This window comes from Mustelus asterias, chromosome 9 (genome assembly GCF_964213995.1).
Source record: "Mustelus asterias chromosome 9, sMusAst1.hap1.1, whole genome shotgun sequence".
NCBI classification, from domain to species: Eukaryota; Metazoa; Chordata; class Chondrichthyes; order Carcharhiniformes; family Triakidae; genus Mustelus; species Mustelus asterias.
Window position 1 is genome coordinate 39,367,803 of NC_135809.1, and position 17,856 is coordinate 39,385,658.

The window sequence follows — 17,856 nt, forward strand, 5'->3', positions numbered from 1 at the left end:
AGCAACGGCTATGGGGTTAGTAGAGGAGGAAGCAGCTAATTTCTCACTATGTGAAAGCTTAACTAATATTTGGGAGATTCTCCTTCTGTTTTTCCTTTGCTGTCTTGTGAGCCTTGAACTTGGGTACTCTGAATATCTTTTGAGAAGAATGGTGGCAAAGGATGAGTGAAAAGTCTTTAACACAGTTAAACAGATCAGTTGTGGAGAAACACATTTTGAAGGAAATTATTTTGGCTTGTTGGAATACCCAAAATGGAACCAAATTTGCGACTTGGGTTAGCAACTTTGCTCCCATAAGCTGTTCAAATCAAATATTTTTCCAGTTAACATGAAATCCTTCCTCGATGAATATATAGCTCAAATCCTGTGCTGTTCTCTGGAATGATTTCCCTTGCCTCTGCCTGTGTAACAAATTTGTTTGGCCTTGCTCTTTTCGAAAACAGAAACTTTCCTCCAGGGAAATAGAGTGGAATGGTTAATCAGATGATTAATTAGTTTACATGTGTCCTCTGTTTCTCAGGGTGAAAATGTTCCCATACTCTGGGTGAAACTACTAGAATGAGGAATCATGACCTTCAATCCAGTTTCTGTCAAATTACAATAGGAGAATTTTTAAAAATGAGTTATATATAGCACTGATTATTTTGCAGCAATACATTGTATTAAAGTGCAATAAGCCGAGAATCACTACTCTTCGGTGTGATCCATCATGTGTCAGGACCCAGTTAGCTGTGGGTATATATGTTTTTATAAAAGGCTCTGTTTACTGCTAATGCTGTGTATGTGCAGTTTCTCCATTACATCATTGTGACAGAGGAGGCAATGCCAGGAACAAAGATGCCGTTGCTCAAATCATCACAGCTGTGTTTTAAACAGCTTGATATATCTCATTAGCCTTGTTTTTTCCTCATTCTTGACTGGTTACTCCTGCAACTGAATTAGTTCATTCAGTTTATAAATTTGTCCTGAAGCCCATCCAGTCACAGTGGTCAGCACTACTGTCTCACAGTGCCAAGGACCGGGTTCGATTCCTGGTTTGGGTCACTGTCTCTGCGAAGTCTGCACGTTCTCCCTGTGTCTGCATGTGTTTCCTCCGGGTGCTCCGGTTTCCTCCCACAGTCTGAAAGACGTGCTGGTTAGGTGCATTGGCCATACTAAGTTCTCACTCAGCGTACCTGAACAGGTGCTGGAATGTGGCGACTGGGGGATTTTCACAATAACTTCATTGCAGTGTTAATGTAAGCCTACTTGTGACACTAATAAATAAACTTTAAAAAACATCAATATTTCCCAATCTACCACCATTTAAATAACACCGCGCCATTCTGATTTTCCTACAGAAGTGGATAATTTCATCCTTATCCATGTTACATTGCATCTGCCAGGTGTTTGCCAACTCACTCAACTTGTCGAAATCGCCTTGAAACATTGTAACATCCTCCCCATCACTTACCTTTCCAGGTTTCATGTTGTCAGCAAACTTGAAAATATTACTTTTGGTTTCCTCATCCAAATCATTGATGTACATTGTGAATAGCTGGGGCCCAAACACTAACCTATGCAATACCCCACCTCTCACTGCCTGTCACTCTGGAAAAAAAAAACATGTATTCCTACTCTCTGTTTCCTGTCTGCTATCCAATTCTCAATCCACAATCCTATGCACTTCAATTTTGCACACTAACCTCTTATATGGGACTTTATCAAAATCTTTCCAAATATCCAAACACACCCACATCCATTGGTTTTCCCTTATTTATTCCATTAGTTACGTCCTCAAAAAACTCCAGTAGCCTTGTCAAAAATGATTTCTCTTTCATAAATCCATGTTGACTTTGTCTAATCCCCTCAATATTTTCTAAATGTCCTATTATCACATCCCTTATAATAGACTCTAGCATTTTCCCCACTACTGATGTTAGGCCAACTGGTCTGTAATTCCCAGTTTTATCTTTCCCTCTCTCCCTCTTTAAATAGTAGAGTTACATTTATCATCCTCCAATTTGCTGGGACTGTTCCAGAATCTACAGAATTTTGAAACCAAATCATTCACTATTTTCATGGCCACCTCCTTCAGTGCCCTGGGTGTAGATTATCATGCTCTGAGGATTTATCAGCCTTCAGTCCCATTAATTTCTCCAGCATTTTTCTTGAGTACTACTATTTTCCTTCAATTCCTCCTTCTTACTAGACCCTTGGTTCCTTAACATTTCTGGGAAGTATTTGTGACTTCTTCCATGAAGACAGAACAAAAGTAGTTGTTAAATTGTTCTGCTGTTTCCTTGTTCTCTATAATAAATTCATCCATCTTGGACTGTTCTCCCATCATGGATCTGATGTCTTGCCCCAGGCTTTCCATTGTAGATGCCACCCTTGCAATGTTGGCCTGCATGCCAAGCAATGCCAGCAACATCTCCTGCAACAGAAGGCTTTGAGACTCCTCCATTTGGCCTTGCAGTCACAGGAGTGTTGCTGACAATCCATCTTGATATTCATGCCTCTGCCGTTGCATCTCCAATAGCTGAGGGATGAATATGTCCAGAGGCACAGCACCTTGCTGGGGCACAGCTGAGTCCTGGAATCCAGCAGACTACTGCCGACTGAGATGTTCCTGCCTTCACCTGACATGCATCAGAGGCTGTGTGGTGCTCACCAGATAGTGTCCCAGAAGCCTGCCTGCTTGAGGTATGTGTCTCTGCGATGGTGGATGGTGTGGGTGATAGCTGTGATGCCTTGCTCATGTCCTCCTCTGAGAACTCCTCCGAGCTGATGTTGAGGGTGGGCGGTGGGCCACTGCTGTAGACAGGCCAGGCACTTTGGTTGGTGCTTCTGCAAGGCAAGGGACATGGATTTAGTACATGGCCTGGTCAAGGGTCTGGAGTACGCAGAACTCACTTGAGAATAGTCATCTAGATGAGGGTGCAGTGGCTCCTCACTTTCCTCTCACAGGCCCATCTCACTCTGCGACTCACTCCTGCCCCTGCCTTGCAAGCTTCATGTCTGTCTCCTTGTACAGAGCCAGGATCCTCAGTTCAGGCATCCTGCTGCTCATCTTCTCTCACTCGCGGTTGTTGTGGACAAGCTTCTCCTGCAGGAACACAAATGGGGATAATGTGAGCTGGTTGCTTGGCGTGTCAGAGGTCGATGACAGCTGGCTTGTCTGGGCACTGGGCTTAAACGGGGAGGTGTGTGATAAGGAGTGCTGGGAGGCTTTGAGAATTCTGGGGGGAGGTCAGGTGCTGGGGCCCTGCACGATAGTGGCATGTGAAAGCAGGTTGACATTCCAGGGAGGAGGGGGAAGTGGTGGTAATGGAAGGGTGGAATGCAGAGGGGAGACAGGGAGCACTTACTCTGGCTGATGAGAGTAGGTCATTCATCTTTTTTCTGCACTGCGCACCCATCCTCTTGGCCAGGCTGCTGGCACTGACCAGTGCTATCACTGTATCCTAGGTGGGATTTGTCACCTTGCTGGAGGACATCCTGCCAGCCCGAGAGTATATGGTTGCCCACCGCTCCTCCACGGCATCCAGAAAATGGCTGAGGGCCCCCTCCATACATCTAGGAGCTGGTTTCTTTGCTGCCATCCTCCTGGCTTGAATGGGACCAAGGGCTGTGGAACAGTTTAAATTCATGGAAGTGCTCAGATGACCCAAGGGGAGTCTTTTAAGTGTCTGATAATTGCACCAATTTTCTCGCCAAGAATGACACTTTGTCATTTTTTTGGAAAATCCCGCCCCTTCTCTTTTGTTCTTCCAACCCCCTTTCACTTGCTCAAATCTATTGTGTAAATCTTTTCTCAGTTCTGATGAAGGGTCATTAACCTGAAATGTCGGGTGGGATTTTCAGGCCACACTCGCCCCAATGCCGGAAAATCCCGCCCAAGGTCAATGGACCTTTGCATGGTCCGTATCCCACCCACTACGATTCCCGTGGTGGCCGGGACAGGAAAATTCCACCCGTTAATTCTGTTCTTCTCCACAAATTCAGCCTGATCTGTTGAGTGTTTCCAGCATTTTCTGTTTTTGTTCCAGGTGTCTGTGGTTTTGCGCACAAACAATTTCCAATATTCAGTTCTGCATTGGTAGATTTTTAGTTCAATAAGGTTGTACTCTGTTTTGTTCCCAGGCCTGGCAGGACGTTGGTCTTCCCCTTTCCACAACCAGCAATGAGGCCTGCAAAATGTATGATGCTTTACTGACCCAGGTGAGGCTTTGGTACAAATGAAATGTGTTAAATCCATTGACTAAATATCTTCCCCACTCCTAACCATCACAATGCATCAAACCTCGAGACAAAAGTGTACAGCATTAAAATTGACGATTATCCTTCACACGAGCTTCTTCCCACTTGACTCCATCTCATCCCATCCAGTTCTGCTCATCTCTTGTTTCAATATTTGTGATTTTTGCTCAGTGCATTCAATCCTTGTTGTATGGCAAAAATTCACATCCTCAATTTAAAGACTCCAATCAGGAAAATGTCAGGGTGATAGAGAAAACTGGAGTATGAATACTGATTCGGTAATGTAGGGTGGAGCAGAAGGAGAAGTGCCCACTAGGATGGGCAGATTAGGGAAAGGAAACAGTAGAATAGGATTGAGGAGGGAAGATAAAAGTGTAGCGAGAGGCTGGAGGGGAAACATATGAAGTCTGTGGAAAGAGCATTGAAGGTAACCAGAGGTTTTGGACTGGGTTGGAGGCTAAAGGAAGCAGTTGTGCTGTTTGAACCAGTGACACAAATACCTTGGGGAGTCTTTGTGGTGGAGGGGAGAAGAGATGGGGGGAAGGGGGATGGATTGTGTGGCAAGTGGGAGATGGGAAGACCAGAAGGCAATGGAAAAAGGGAAGAAGATTACATTGGATTATGGTTATGAGAGAGAATAAGGTGTGGGTAAGGGGCAAGGAGGACAGCCAAAAGCGCTGGGGGAGAAGATAGAGGAATGTGCATAGGGAAGAAGAGAAGGGAAAAAGAGGGAAAAGGAGAAGAGATTGAGGGGAAGGGGAAAGAAATTGGAAAAATTAAAAAAACTGAAGATAGGTGATTCATTAATTAATAGCAAACCTAGCCATAAAAGGGAGAAAATAATTAATTTTAAGGAAAGTTGTGGAGATAGATCAATTAAATAAATTCAGAAGAATGTTGACAAGATTAAATAAATAAAGATGTGCATTAATAAACTGAAAGGGCCCTTACACGCAGCAACTTTAATTAAAGAAAGATCTTAGCTACAAGCAACATGAACAAATATAGGTATTTCTCTGTTGAAAATTAAGAATTGGAGTTTTGATGGAGAAAATGAAATAAAAATGGGGTAGCTCAGAGGAAACTGAATTAAAAACAAGACAACTCGACAGGGATAGTGAGAATCAGCACAGAAAAAATGGTTATTCCTCGGTTATCACAATGCCACTGGGGCAGGTGCAGCATGCAACAGGCCTTCATTGGTGCAACAACAATGAGGTGAGCGGGGGGGTTGTGGGCCAGGCAACAAGCAATTGAAGGTGCAAGCAAGGGCAGGCAGATTGATCCAGTATTGGAGCAACCATTTAACAAATGATTTTTAAGACAATCTGGTAGCTTTCATAATAATTTTTTGGTGCTAGTCAGGTCAGATTTTATTACATCCAATTTCCTGACATGACGTGATTTTGGAGTCACAACCTCTGGATGCTCATCCAGTATTCTTGATTTCATTGTGCTAATACACAATATTTAGAGTCTTCTGATGTAAAGAAAACATTAACTTTACTGAGAAACATCTTATAATGGTGTCATCTTACCATAAAGTTGTACAAGAGAGAGCAAGAATGCGAGACATTGCATCATTTTGTGTGATAATGCGTACTGTGTTTCAATAGCATATCACACAGTAAGAATTAACCCCTTGTACTACACCTCACCACACCCCCATTGTGGTCCAGGGTCCTCGATTACAAGGTCTGGGATTTTGTGTGTTGCAAAATTCTCCTTCTGCGATCTGACCACTGCTTCAGAAGTGTGAGCCTGCAGCCGCTGAGTTCTACCCATCTGGAGTATTATTAATCCACTACAATCAAGGACATTTTAGCTCTGAGTTCAAAGAGGTCCATCATAAAATATTCCCATGATCTTGATGGAAAGAAAAATGACATCAATGGTTCTCTTATCTCCTGACAATGAATAGCAGAACTAATACAGTTTTATTACATCACTTCCAGCCACTTTGAGAGACCTGGCCACCAAAGTGAATACCTTGCTCTGGCTTGACATTTCGTGATTCCCAAATATCCTTAGTGCAATAGTTGTAGTGTAGCAAATCTCAGAATTCTTGGAATGATCACTGTCTTGTCATAGATGAGTAAATCATCCACTATACTGAGATGTGCTCTCTGTTCATAGTACTGGCTGAGAATGGGATTCTGTAAAATTTGTGCTGGCTATTCTGTGATGTAGTACTTTCTGACCTGAACACATTCTTCATCAGATTTCTGTGCATCTCTGATTTAATTTAGTTGCAGAGTTGTTGCTGGTAGAGTTGTGGTTGTTGTTGATGCAAAGCTTTCAACCTCTTCAACAAGGACTACATCGTCTTGTTCAGGCCTTGCCACTGGGATATGAATCAAAGCATCTTCTGTGGTCTGCTGTTTCTCAGAGCATACTCTGCCTTTGCATCAAACCTCATCATCCTCAGTCTGCTTAATTGAGACCCGAGATGTGCTCAAAGCTTTCCAGCAACGGCAGTAATCTCTTGATACTTGTTCTTTCACTTGCTGCCACCATGTAATATTCTTGGTTTCATTGTGCTAACACAAAATATTTACAGAGTTTGCTGAGGAAAAAAAACATTAATTTTATTAAGAAACATCTTACAGTGACTTCACCTTGTCATGAGATTGTACAGGAGAGAGCAAGATCACGAGACATTGCATCATTCCTTGATGATATATATTGTGGCCAGTATAGTTTGAGTCTTTCCCAGCATGTATCTCACGTTGACTGTCCATTCCATTAATTGGCCAGCCAGCGGGAAATCTTGTTCTGGGGCCAACTGCGGCAGGAAGTGTGTTTTGTAAGTATGCACCTCCAATGGGCGAAATGCAGGCCTGTGTTTCATTGACATATTACACAATTAGAGATAACTCCTTACACTACATCTCCAACTCCCCCCCAACCCCTCCCACCCCAGTCTCTGATTCTCCGCATTATACTACAACAACCAAGACATTACTGTTGAGTAGGTTTAATGGATTGGGACTGGATTTTATGCTTTTTAGCAGGGTGAGGGAGGCAGAACAGGAAGTGAGTGTCCGCTTGCTCCTGCTCCCACCATCTCAAAATGGCAATCAAGCATCAGATAGCCAATTAGAGAAGATTTTCAAAGAACATTGCGAAGAGAAGTTCCGTGAACAGTTGTGTGTCTGGCATGGGAAGGATTAAGCTGTGAACCAGAAGTGAGTCATGGGTACCCATTTAAAGGAACACTATTATTGGATTGGTGGCAGCTGCAGGAGAAATCTATGTGTGGTGATCCATGTTGGTTGTAGTTAGTGTGGGAATAAGGCAGCATTCCAGCTGACATCGATACAGTGGGGCAGCAGCAGGTGACTGTAACTATTGTGTTCTTGTAACTATTGTGCCGGTAAAGTCTCATTCAGCATCCTTGCCAATGAGGAAATAACGTCCAAGAACACCCGTCCCATTCCACTTCTGCCCAAAAGTGTTCAGAAAAAAAGACATTCTTTCTGCCTCTGTGGGGAGACAACCAATCACTCAGATTTCCACACAAGTAGAAACAAAAAGCTGTGGGTGCTGGAAATCTGAAATAATAAACAGAAAATAAGCCCATCTGTCAGACCTGCTGAGTTTATCCAGCATTTTCTGTTTTATAACTGCTGATTTTCAGTAGTGTCAGCTTTCAATCCTCACCACATCTTACAGCTGCCCCAGAGGCAGGCCAATTTGAGAGGCTCAGACCACACATGGTCTTACGGTTCAACATCATCTCTCTGAGATCTCCTCCAGGCTCTGAGTGATCAGCAGGCACTCCTCATGCTGAGGGATGGAAGAGTTGCCAAAATTGGAATCCCAGTCTTCACATTATTTTTCCAGGATTCCATGTCTCTTCTACTGAAGTTGCTGCAGATATAGTGAGAACTCCGGTGGAAATTCATCCTCATATCCAGTTCAGTAAAAACAACAGTTTGAATTTCTAATCAGGAGCAATCCTTGTGGAAGCTATCCTTTGCTCAGAATGTTCAGTGATGGTTTGTTTTCTAACACAAGTGATTTATGCTACGGAGGGCCAAGATGGCCAAGGGTTGTGCTAAGGATTTACAGGAACCAAGAATCAGAAAACAAAATGCCTTGGACGGGCAGTGGTTTCAGATGTAATATAGGAGATCAGAGCAGGATTTGCAGCATGAAAACAAAGATTTTGAATTTGGGAAGTTACAAGCAGTGTTGAGCTTTACTCTATGAATCTGGTCTGAAATCTAAGCCAATGTATAAAATGGTACTTGTATCTCCTCAGGCTCAGGAATGGGTTGATTAAAGCAAAACAATCAGAGAAACAGAATTAAAAACAGCAAACAGTCTTAGATTTTATTCCTTGCCAATTTAAGAAATGTATTTTTTACTAGATAGTGTGTGAATAGAATGATACCAGGTTTACTGGACCAACAGGGAACTTCCTTTGTGGCCTGGAGGCTGTGTTCACTAATAGATTTCAGTCTGATACGTCTTGACACTTGTCGCCAGTTCCAAAGAAACAGTCTCGGGAAATCCAGTTCCATTGTCCCCTATTTTGGAGTAGAGATATTCGTTAAGTAAAATCACTACGCATCAACGAGTGTATGACCTCTTGAAGAAAAGCCTGTTCACATACAGCCATAAAGTCCCAACTAATAAAAACTCCAACAAAGCATTGATCCTAAAGGAATCCCAATAATTTCACTATTGCTAGTTTATTTTAATCCTGAATAAAATTGCTATGTCACTGAAATACTGCTGTCCCTGTTGGTATGTGTGAACAAGTGTTTTACTACTTATCCCACAGTGGGTGTCCTGGACGAATGACCCAAGTCTTGGAGGATTTGAGAGTTGTACCACTCAGTTGCAAACTGCAGATCCTGACTTTGGTAAGTAAAAAACTTATTTACTTTTCCCACTGACATCAAACTTTATGAGAGAGATTGAAGTAGAAAGCTTTAATTAAGAAATTACAAGACATTTCAATAGATAAAATTATACAGTATTTGAACATCATAAAGACTGAAATGAATAAATCTGGAAGTTGTAATTAGCTCAAAAGTCTAAAGATTGGAGAATTTGCATAAAAACAAAGAAAATATGCTGTTTTTTTTCAGCAGGAGTTTCAAAACGAATCTCCCACAGTCTGTGCACTGCAGAGTGCACTAGCGTGATTCCTGAAACCAGTGGGCGGGGCCTATTCCCGCTGGAGGGGCCGGCAGCATCATGCTGAGTGGGCCACTGCACATGCACCAATCTGTCAGCGCCGAGGTTGGCACATGCGCAGTGGCCCCTGACTGCCGGCCTCCCGATTGCTGGCCAGCTCAATCGCTGGCCCCCTGAACATACCCGGGCCAGCCTCGATTTTCTACCCCACCAAAAGTGAAGAATGGCAACAGGACCCCAGGCCCCCATTAGGCCCCATCCCTTTGGTACTAAGAACAAAGAACAATACAGCACAGGAACAGGCCCTTCGGCCCTCCAAGCCCGCGCCGCTCCCTGGTCCAAACTAGACCATTCTTTTGTATCCCTCCATTCCCACTCCGTACTGCCCTATGCCTGGTTGGCAAAGTCAAGATGCCCTTAGGTATTGGCACTTTGCCTCTTGGGCAGTGCCAGGGGACCAGGCTGGCAAGGTGGCAATGCCCGAGGGCACCCACCCAGTGACTGACCCTATGGAGGCCTCGATTGCCCCCCCATTCACTCCAGCGGGGTTGGGCCGCCAGCTCCCCGCAAGTGTGGTGGCACAGTGGCACAGTGGGGTGGCACGGTGGCACAGTGGTTAACACTGCTGCCTCACAGTGCCAGGGACCCAGGTTCGATTCCCGGCTTGGGTCACTGTCTGTGTGGAGTCTGCATGTTCTCCCCGTGTCTGCGTGGGTTTCCCCCGGGTGCTCCAGTTCCTCTCACAGTTCAAAGATGTGTGGGTTAGGTGCATTGACCATGCTAAATTGCCCGTAGTGTCCCAGGATGCATAGCTTAGAGGGATTAGCGAGGTGGATGTGTGGGGTTACGGGGATAAGACTTGGGCGGGATTGTTGTCGGTGCAGACTCAATGGGCCGAATGGCCTCCTTCTGCGCTGAAGGGATTCTATGACATCTATGATATGTGGGAGTTATACTAAACCCCGCTGGAGTGAAATCCTTTGTTTTATTGGCAGTTCTTTGAGCAGCTGATAGGATTAAAAGATTTGAATGGATGTTTGTGTATTTTGACAGATTAATGAGTACTTGAGATGAGGAAGTGTTGTTTTCCCAATGGGAGTTTCATAGCTGTATGTTTGATTGACATTTTGAGCTTTTAAGTAGGATGTTTCTTTCAACTGGAACTTGAATCTGATTTCCTGAGCATTTCAAAGATTTCCCAGTGTTATGATATGAATGTTGAGATCTGTACACTGGTGAGTGGGGATGGAGGGAAACTGGGACCATGGAGAGGGCATAAATTGTCTGTGCCTGGATAATAGCCCAGAGACATCAGTCCCAGGCCCGCTAATGGGATTTAAATTGTATTGAAATTTGGGTCTGTATAAAGTATGAGGCTTCGCGCCGATTTCCGGCACGGAGCTGACGGCGCCAGAAATACAGCTGCTTGAGACGCACGAAGGTTGTGGCACCCAACGGGAAGCCTGCGAAACGGCCTCTGCTAGAGTCTCCCGGCCCACTGCGCAACAAAAACAGCGCAGCGGGATGGGAGAATCGCCCCCAGAATGTACCTCTGAAATTCTTAAAGGCTGTAGCTATTCTTAGGTTTACTAAGCCAATTCCTGGAATGAGAGAATTGTCTTGGAGGAGAGATTGAATAGACTAGGACTATATTTCCTGTAATTTAGAAGGATCTCATTGGAACCTCTAACATTTTAACGGATTTGTTAGAGTGGATGTTGAAGGATGTTCCCCAGCAGGAAAGTGTAGAATGGGGCGGGGGGGGGATCAAAGTCTCAGATTAAAGGGTTGGCTATTTAGCAGTGAGATGAGGAGAAATTTCTTCATTCAAAGGATTGTGGATCTTTGGGATTCACTACCTTAGAGGTTTCTTAATGCTCAGCCATTGGATATATTGTTTACTAGATTTTTTGATATGAGGGGAAATGACAGATGTGATAATAGTGCAGGAAGGTGGAATTCAGGTGAAGCTCAGCCATATCTGTATTGAATGACGGAACATACTCGAAGAGCTGAAAGGTTTACTCCTGTTCCTATTTCTTACACTCTTATATTTTCAAGGAGTACTGTAATTCCTGGCTAGGTATAAAGCTGGAGATGGCTGGCAAAGGACACGCTGCTTTGGTGGTGCTTATGCAGAAACTGTACCTAAGACTGGCTATCTTGTTGGACATGATGTGGAAATGCCGGCGTTGGACTCGGGTAAACACAGTAAGAGTTTCAACAACACCAGGTTAAAGTCCAACAGGTTTATTTGGTAGCAAATACCATTCACTTTCGGAGCGCTGCTCCTTCGTCAGATGGAGTGGAACCCATCTGATGAAGGAGCAGCGCTCCGAAGGTTAATGGCATTTGCTAGCAAATAAACATGTTGGACTTTAACCTGGTGTTGTTAAAACTCTTACTGTGTTTACCTTGTTGGAGACATGACCCTAGCATAGTGAATATACCACTTTGGAGACAAATGTATACCCAAATTTTACCAGCTGTGAAATGTTCACTGAGTATACCACTTTCTTTCTGGAGACTGGGGCAGAAGCTTGTGGTGGTGACAGGGGCCTCAGCTATACACTGGAGAGCCGGTGAGACTCTCACATTATCTCTTTTCTAGAAGGCCCACTGAATTAGCAGGCTAGTGCCAGGCCCGAAGGACCCCGTGGTATAACTCACATCATTCAGAGGCCGGCAGGTCTTTTGTATTCGAAACACCACTGAGTGCCAGTGGCTGCTGCTGGTACTACCCAGGCGCAGACAATTTATGCCCTCGCCATGGTCCCAGTTTCCCTCCATACCCACTAACTAGTTTCTATAGAACTCAACAGTCATATCATTACACTGGGGAATCTTTGAAATACTCAAGAAATCAGCTATTCAAATTCCAGTTGAAAGAAACATCCTACTTAAAAGCTCATAAAATGTCAATCAAACATACAGCTATGAAACTCACGTTGGGAAAAAAAAACACTTCTTCATTAATCTGTCAAAATACACAAACAGCCATTCAAATCTTTTAACCCTATCAGCTGCTCATAAAACTGTCAATAAAACAAAGATATCCACTCCATCTGACGAAGGAGCTGTGCTCCGAAAGCTTATGGTATTTGCTACCAAATAAACCTCTTGGACTTTAACCTGGTGTTGTGAGACTTCTTACAATAAAACAAAGCACACAGCTGTGTAAACAATTATTTCATCCATGAATACATGAATATGCAGCTGAATAAACAAACCCTACAGAGCTCAATACAATGGATTGTTTGAAACAAAAACAAAAAATGCTTGAAAATTTCAGCAGGTCTGACAGCATCTGTGGAGAGAAAATACAGCAAATGTTTCAAATCTGGACGACTCTTTGTCAGAATGGATTATTTGAAGTTGCTTGACCAGCAGTACAGCCATCTGTTTCTTTGTTTCAAAGGCTTGCTAAAGTTTCAAAAAAGATGTTCAGCAACAGTGCTGCTTCTTTCAAAGTCTGCAAAGATCTCTGGACTTTAAATTACTGTAAAACTCAAACCACAGTGTCCAGATTCCCAGTTTCCCAGAATCCATCCGCCAAAATACCAATGGCAGGGAAAATTGGATTTGCTAAAGGCATTTAAATGGTGACCCCAACATCACATTACACGAGCACTGGGCCACAAACCATCATATTTCCTGCCCCAAGGAAAATGCTTGTCAGGAATGGGCTGCTAAGTATAAAGTTCTGTATGTCTCCAGTTTGGGGCCCCCAAAGATGAAGATCCGAGTGGAAAATCAAACCCCTGCTTTCTCTTTCCCTTTTAGTGATGGGACAGGTGATCATAAACGGAGCGGAGCTGCTTGGCACAGGAAAATCTGTTTGGCTGGATAAAGATCTGGATGCTGCAATGAAGAGGATGGTTGGACTTTCAAAGACACAAGAGATCACTGAGCGGGAACGCCTCCATGTGGAAGCATTGGATTTGTTTGCAAAAGGGTAAAGAGAGTTATATAAGGCATGATTTCAGTTGTGCTACAGTGAAGATTTTCTTTAGTGCCAGTGACTAACAGTTATTAGCACTCAAATCACATTAGTCTGATCATTAAAGGTCTAATTGACTTTGTCTGAAAAGTGATTTTGATGTAGGTAGTACAGTGCTATCATTTATACTCAGTAAGAAGTTTAACAACACCAGGTTAAAGTCCAACAGGTTTATTTGATAGCAAAAGCCACACAAGCTTTCGGAGCTCCAAGCCCCTTCTTCAGGTGAGTGGGAATTCTGTTCACAAACAGGGCATATAAAGACACAAACTCAATTTACATGAATAATGGTTGGAATGCGAATACTTACAACTAATCAAGTCTTTAAGAAACAAAACGTAAGCGGAGAGAGCATCAAGACAGGCTAAAAAGATGTGTATTGTCTCCAGACAAGACAGCCAGTGAAACTCTGCAGGTCCAGGCAACTGTGGGGGTTACAAATAGTGTGACATGAACCCAATATCCCGGTTGAGGCCGTCCTCGTGTGTGCGGAACTTGGCTATCAGTTTCTGCTCAGCGACTCTGCGCCGTCGTGTGTCGCGAAGGCCGCCTTGGAGAACGCTTACCCGAATATCAGAGGCCGAATGCCCGTGACTGCTGAAGTGCTCCCCAACAGGAAGAGAACAGTCTTGCCTGGTGATTGTCGAGCGGTGTTCATTCATCCGTTGTCGCAGCATCTGCATAGTTTCCCCAATGTACCATGCCTCGGGTCATCCTTTCCTGCAGCGTATCAGGTAGACAACATTGCCTGGACCTGCAGAGTTTCACTGGCTGTCTTGTCTGGAGACAATACACATCTTTTTAACCTGTCCTGATGCTCTCTCCACTCACGTTGTTTTGTTTCTTAAAGACTTGATTCGTTGTAAGTATTCGTATTCCAACCATTATTCATGTAAATTGAGTTTGTGTCTTTATATGCCCTGTTTGTGAACAGAATTCCCACTCACCTGAAGAAGGGGCTTGGAGCTCCGAAAGCTTGTGTGGCTTTTGCTACCAAATAAACCTGGTGTTGTTAAACTTCTTACTGTGTTTACCCCAGTCCAACGCCGGCATCTCCACATCATCATTTATACTACCCAGGCTTATGATGGGCAATGATCAACAACAGATGATTTCCCATAAACATTCCTATCACCATAAAATCAATATAAAGGTTTAGCTTGCAATGTTTTAAGTCTTATTTTGGGTAATTTAGTAAAATTTTTGCATCTTGTTAAAGTCCAATCACAGAGAGGAATAATATATAAATAAGATTCAATTTAAAATGGAATCAGCTGATGTTCCTGCAATGTCATGCTTGGAAAGTGAAGTGATACACTGCGTTATATCATATCATTATCATTTGATAACATTTAATAGTAAATGCTGATGGGATAAAGCTGTGTTTAAGCGATAGGTCCCTTTAAGGCCAGAAAGACTATTGCCTAAAAAAGATAGTCTTGAGTTTCAATTAGTGTTTAATTACTGTTCAGCTACAGAGGTCAGCAATTGGGAGGCACCTGTGAGTTTCTGTCTCTATGTTAGGAAAATTAATGTGAATTAAATGCCTTTCTGTGTAAATCAAAGGGACATTGGGGTGGTCATTTGCTTTGTCTGCCTGTCCCTTAACGAGGGACCTTGACCAATTCTCATAGAGTCATTTTCACGGTCATGATGCCATTTCAATAATTCTGACCAGCAGCTTGCTGGTCGATGGTGGGAATCCAGCATTTTCCTTGTGGATCGGATTCAGAGGTTTGTAATGAAAGGAGACAAGGAGGGGCACAGAGGGACTGGCAGCAAGTGGAAAGATTCCTGTGGGGCCTTTTGTCTGTTACACTTTAGGTGGGTCCTAATGATTTATGTGAGGATTAGCATGTCTGTCAAGTTTCAGGTGAAAGTTTGTTGCCTGATCCAAAATGAATTTACCATCTTGAACTGATCAAGAGAAGAAAGTTACATTTATGTTCATACTAACATGCTTTTATATCCTTTAGATCTCTTCCAAAAGCATGCAACATCTGGGAAGAGATCATATTGCATCAGCCAACCGATATGTTGGCATTGAAGATGTGTTACGATACCTACTTTTATCTGGGTTACCAGCAACAAATAAGAAACACCGTTGCACAGGTCATTCCTCACTGGACACCACAAATTCCCCTCTATGGGTAAGTACTCCATCTTAGTCTTAAGAAAATACCATCAGAAAATATTGTACCATAAATTTTTAATAATTAATCAGCTATCTGGCTTGACTAAGCTGGGAGAAAGGATATAAATATGTCTCCATAATGAGTGATGATGGATTTGATATTCAGTAACTTGTACTTCAGCCTTCCACTGAGGTAGATGTATCTTTGATTAGCTTTGTTGTTCCATGGCTGAATTGCTTTGCTGTGGTTTTACTGATGAAGTAGATGGTTATTTTGATCTCCTATTTAATTGGTTTCATTCATTAATCTGTGCTCTATCCAAAGACGAATCCTTAGTTCATTGCCTGAGCTGTTTTCTAGCAGTTATTGTCAGTGGTGATTTCTTGTGGTCTTCCACTCTCAGGGGCAGGGCAAGAAGACAAGTCCCAAGTTGACCTGAGACAGAAGGGGAATCAAACTCATGCCGTTGATATTATTCTGAACTACATGCTGGTCACCTAACTGAGTTAACCACACCCCTTTAATTGTTTTTTTTTAAATACAGTAAGCAGGAAATGTTCTATTAGCTGAAATCACAATGCCTCATAGATATCCAGTTTTGAACGATTAGTTCTGTTCTTAATCTGAGTCACTTGGTGATGCTACACAACACAATGGAGGATATCCTCTGTGTACATATTCCAGAATTGGCACAGTGTCACTGGATGGAAACTTTGTGTCACCATCAGTTACTAAAATGGTAAAGGCTTTGTTCATGTTCCCCAAAGTAAGCTAATTGCCTGAGAATAGATATTACCCAGTATCGAAATTGATTGGGCTGTTGGATTCAATTCACTGAGGTCACGGTGACAGATGAATTCAGGGTGATCTTAGCAGGAAGGTGGACCTGGCACGCTGTCTTGCATCATCCCAGGTCACAGTAGGTTTAGTGGAGCCTTCGCTGGAGTTTGTCCCGAGTTTGGCTGTTTTTATTTTTTTCTTCCCTTCTTCGAATGTTCCCTGGTTTTCGACCAATGGGGTGATGGAGGTGGGTGGCCCGGGGTGTGTGTGTGGGGGGGTTTGGTTACAACACCCAATGAGGTTAGGCCAGGTCATGGTAGTTGTACATGTCGCTTTAACATCATGGAGTCTGGCTGAAACTAGGGAATACACAATCATTATGTCTTCTGGCTGAGCACATCCTGATGGGTTTCGGGCCATAATGACTCTCTATTGTAAAGTTTGAGCCCCTCTATTCAATATGGGACAGTTCTGGTTTCGGGTCATGATAACTTCCCTATTGTTAAAGTGAAGTACCCTTGTTTGGTATGTGCGACAGTTCTGGTATGTATCCCTGTTAGCTTTTGACCTGTGGTAACCTCATAGAAGCAGTTTTTAGCTATATTAATTCCAGTTTTATGTTGGGCCTAATTTCTCAGGCCTTGTTCATTTAACCACAGACATGAGCAGCAGTTTTGGATGATCTCAAGAATACTGAGGTTAGAATGTCAGAGGCAAGCTAGGGGTATATTAGATTAGTCATGTCTACAGGTAAAAATGATGTGGAGATGCCCGCGTTGGACTGGGGTGAACACAGTAAGAGTTTTAACAACACCAGGTTAAAGTCCAATAGGTTTAGTTGGTAGCAAATACCATTAGCTTTCGGAGCGCTGCTCCTTCGTCAGATGGAGTGGAAATGTGCTCTCAAACAGGGCACAGAGACACAAAAATCAAGTTACAGAATACTGATTAGAATGCGGATCCCTACAGTCAGCCAGTTCTTAAAGATACAATGTGGGTGGAGGGAGCATTAAGCACAGGTTAAAGAGATGTGTAGGCTGTCCTGTCTGGAGACAATACACATCTCTTTAACCTGTGCTTAATGCTCCCTCCACCCACATTGTCTGTATCTTTAAGATCTGGCTGGTTGTAGGGATTCGCATTCTAATCAGTATTCTGTAACTTGATTTTCGTGTCTCTGTGCCCTGTTTGAGAGCACATTTCCACTCCATCTGACGAAGGAGCAGCGCTCCGAAAGCTAATGGTATTTGCTACCAAATAAACCTGTTGGACTTTAACCTGGTATTGTTAAAACTCTTAGTGTGTACAGGTAAAAATGACAGGGTTGAATGTTTCAGCAGCAGGTAAGTTGAGGAAGAGATTGAATTGGGGAAGGTTATGTGGTGGAAATGGGAAGTTTTGGTGATGGCACAGATGTAAGGATTAAGGTTTTGAGGTATAGAACCCTTCTAATTAAAAAAACCTCTAAGGTCCAAATTCTTAATTTCTAACACTAGGGTCCTCAGATGTGCTTGATGTACAAGGTACAAATAAGTAGTATTAATGACT

At 43.1% G+C, this 17,856-nt stretch overlaps 1 protein-coding gene across 2 annotated transcripts in view; it reads left to right on the top strand.

The window, feature by feature from the left end:
- Positions 1 to 17,856, top strand: part of ttc38 (tetratricopeptide repeat domain 38) — a 47,082-nt gene that overhangs the window by 7,416 nt on the left and 21,810 nt on the right. The window contains exons 2-5 of one of the 2 annotated variants that reach the window (XM_078220051.1): positions 4,126 to 4,203; positions 9,035 to 9,116; positions 13,177 to 13,348; positions 15,370 to 15,543. In XM_078220051.1, coding sequence (XP_078076177.1) covers positions 4,126 to 4,203; positions 9,035 to 9,116; positions 13,177 to 13,348; positions 15,370 to 15,543 — 506 coding nt within the window. The remainder of the gene's footprint in view (positions 1 to 4,125; positions 4,204 to 9,034; positions 9,117 to 13,176; positions 13,349 to 15,369; positions 15,544 to 17,856) is intronic. The other variant, XM_078220053.1, reaches the window with a different exon arrangement.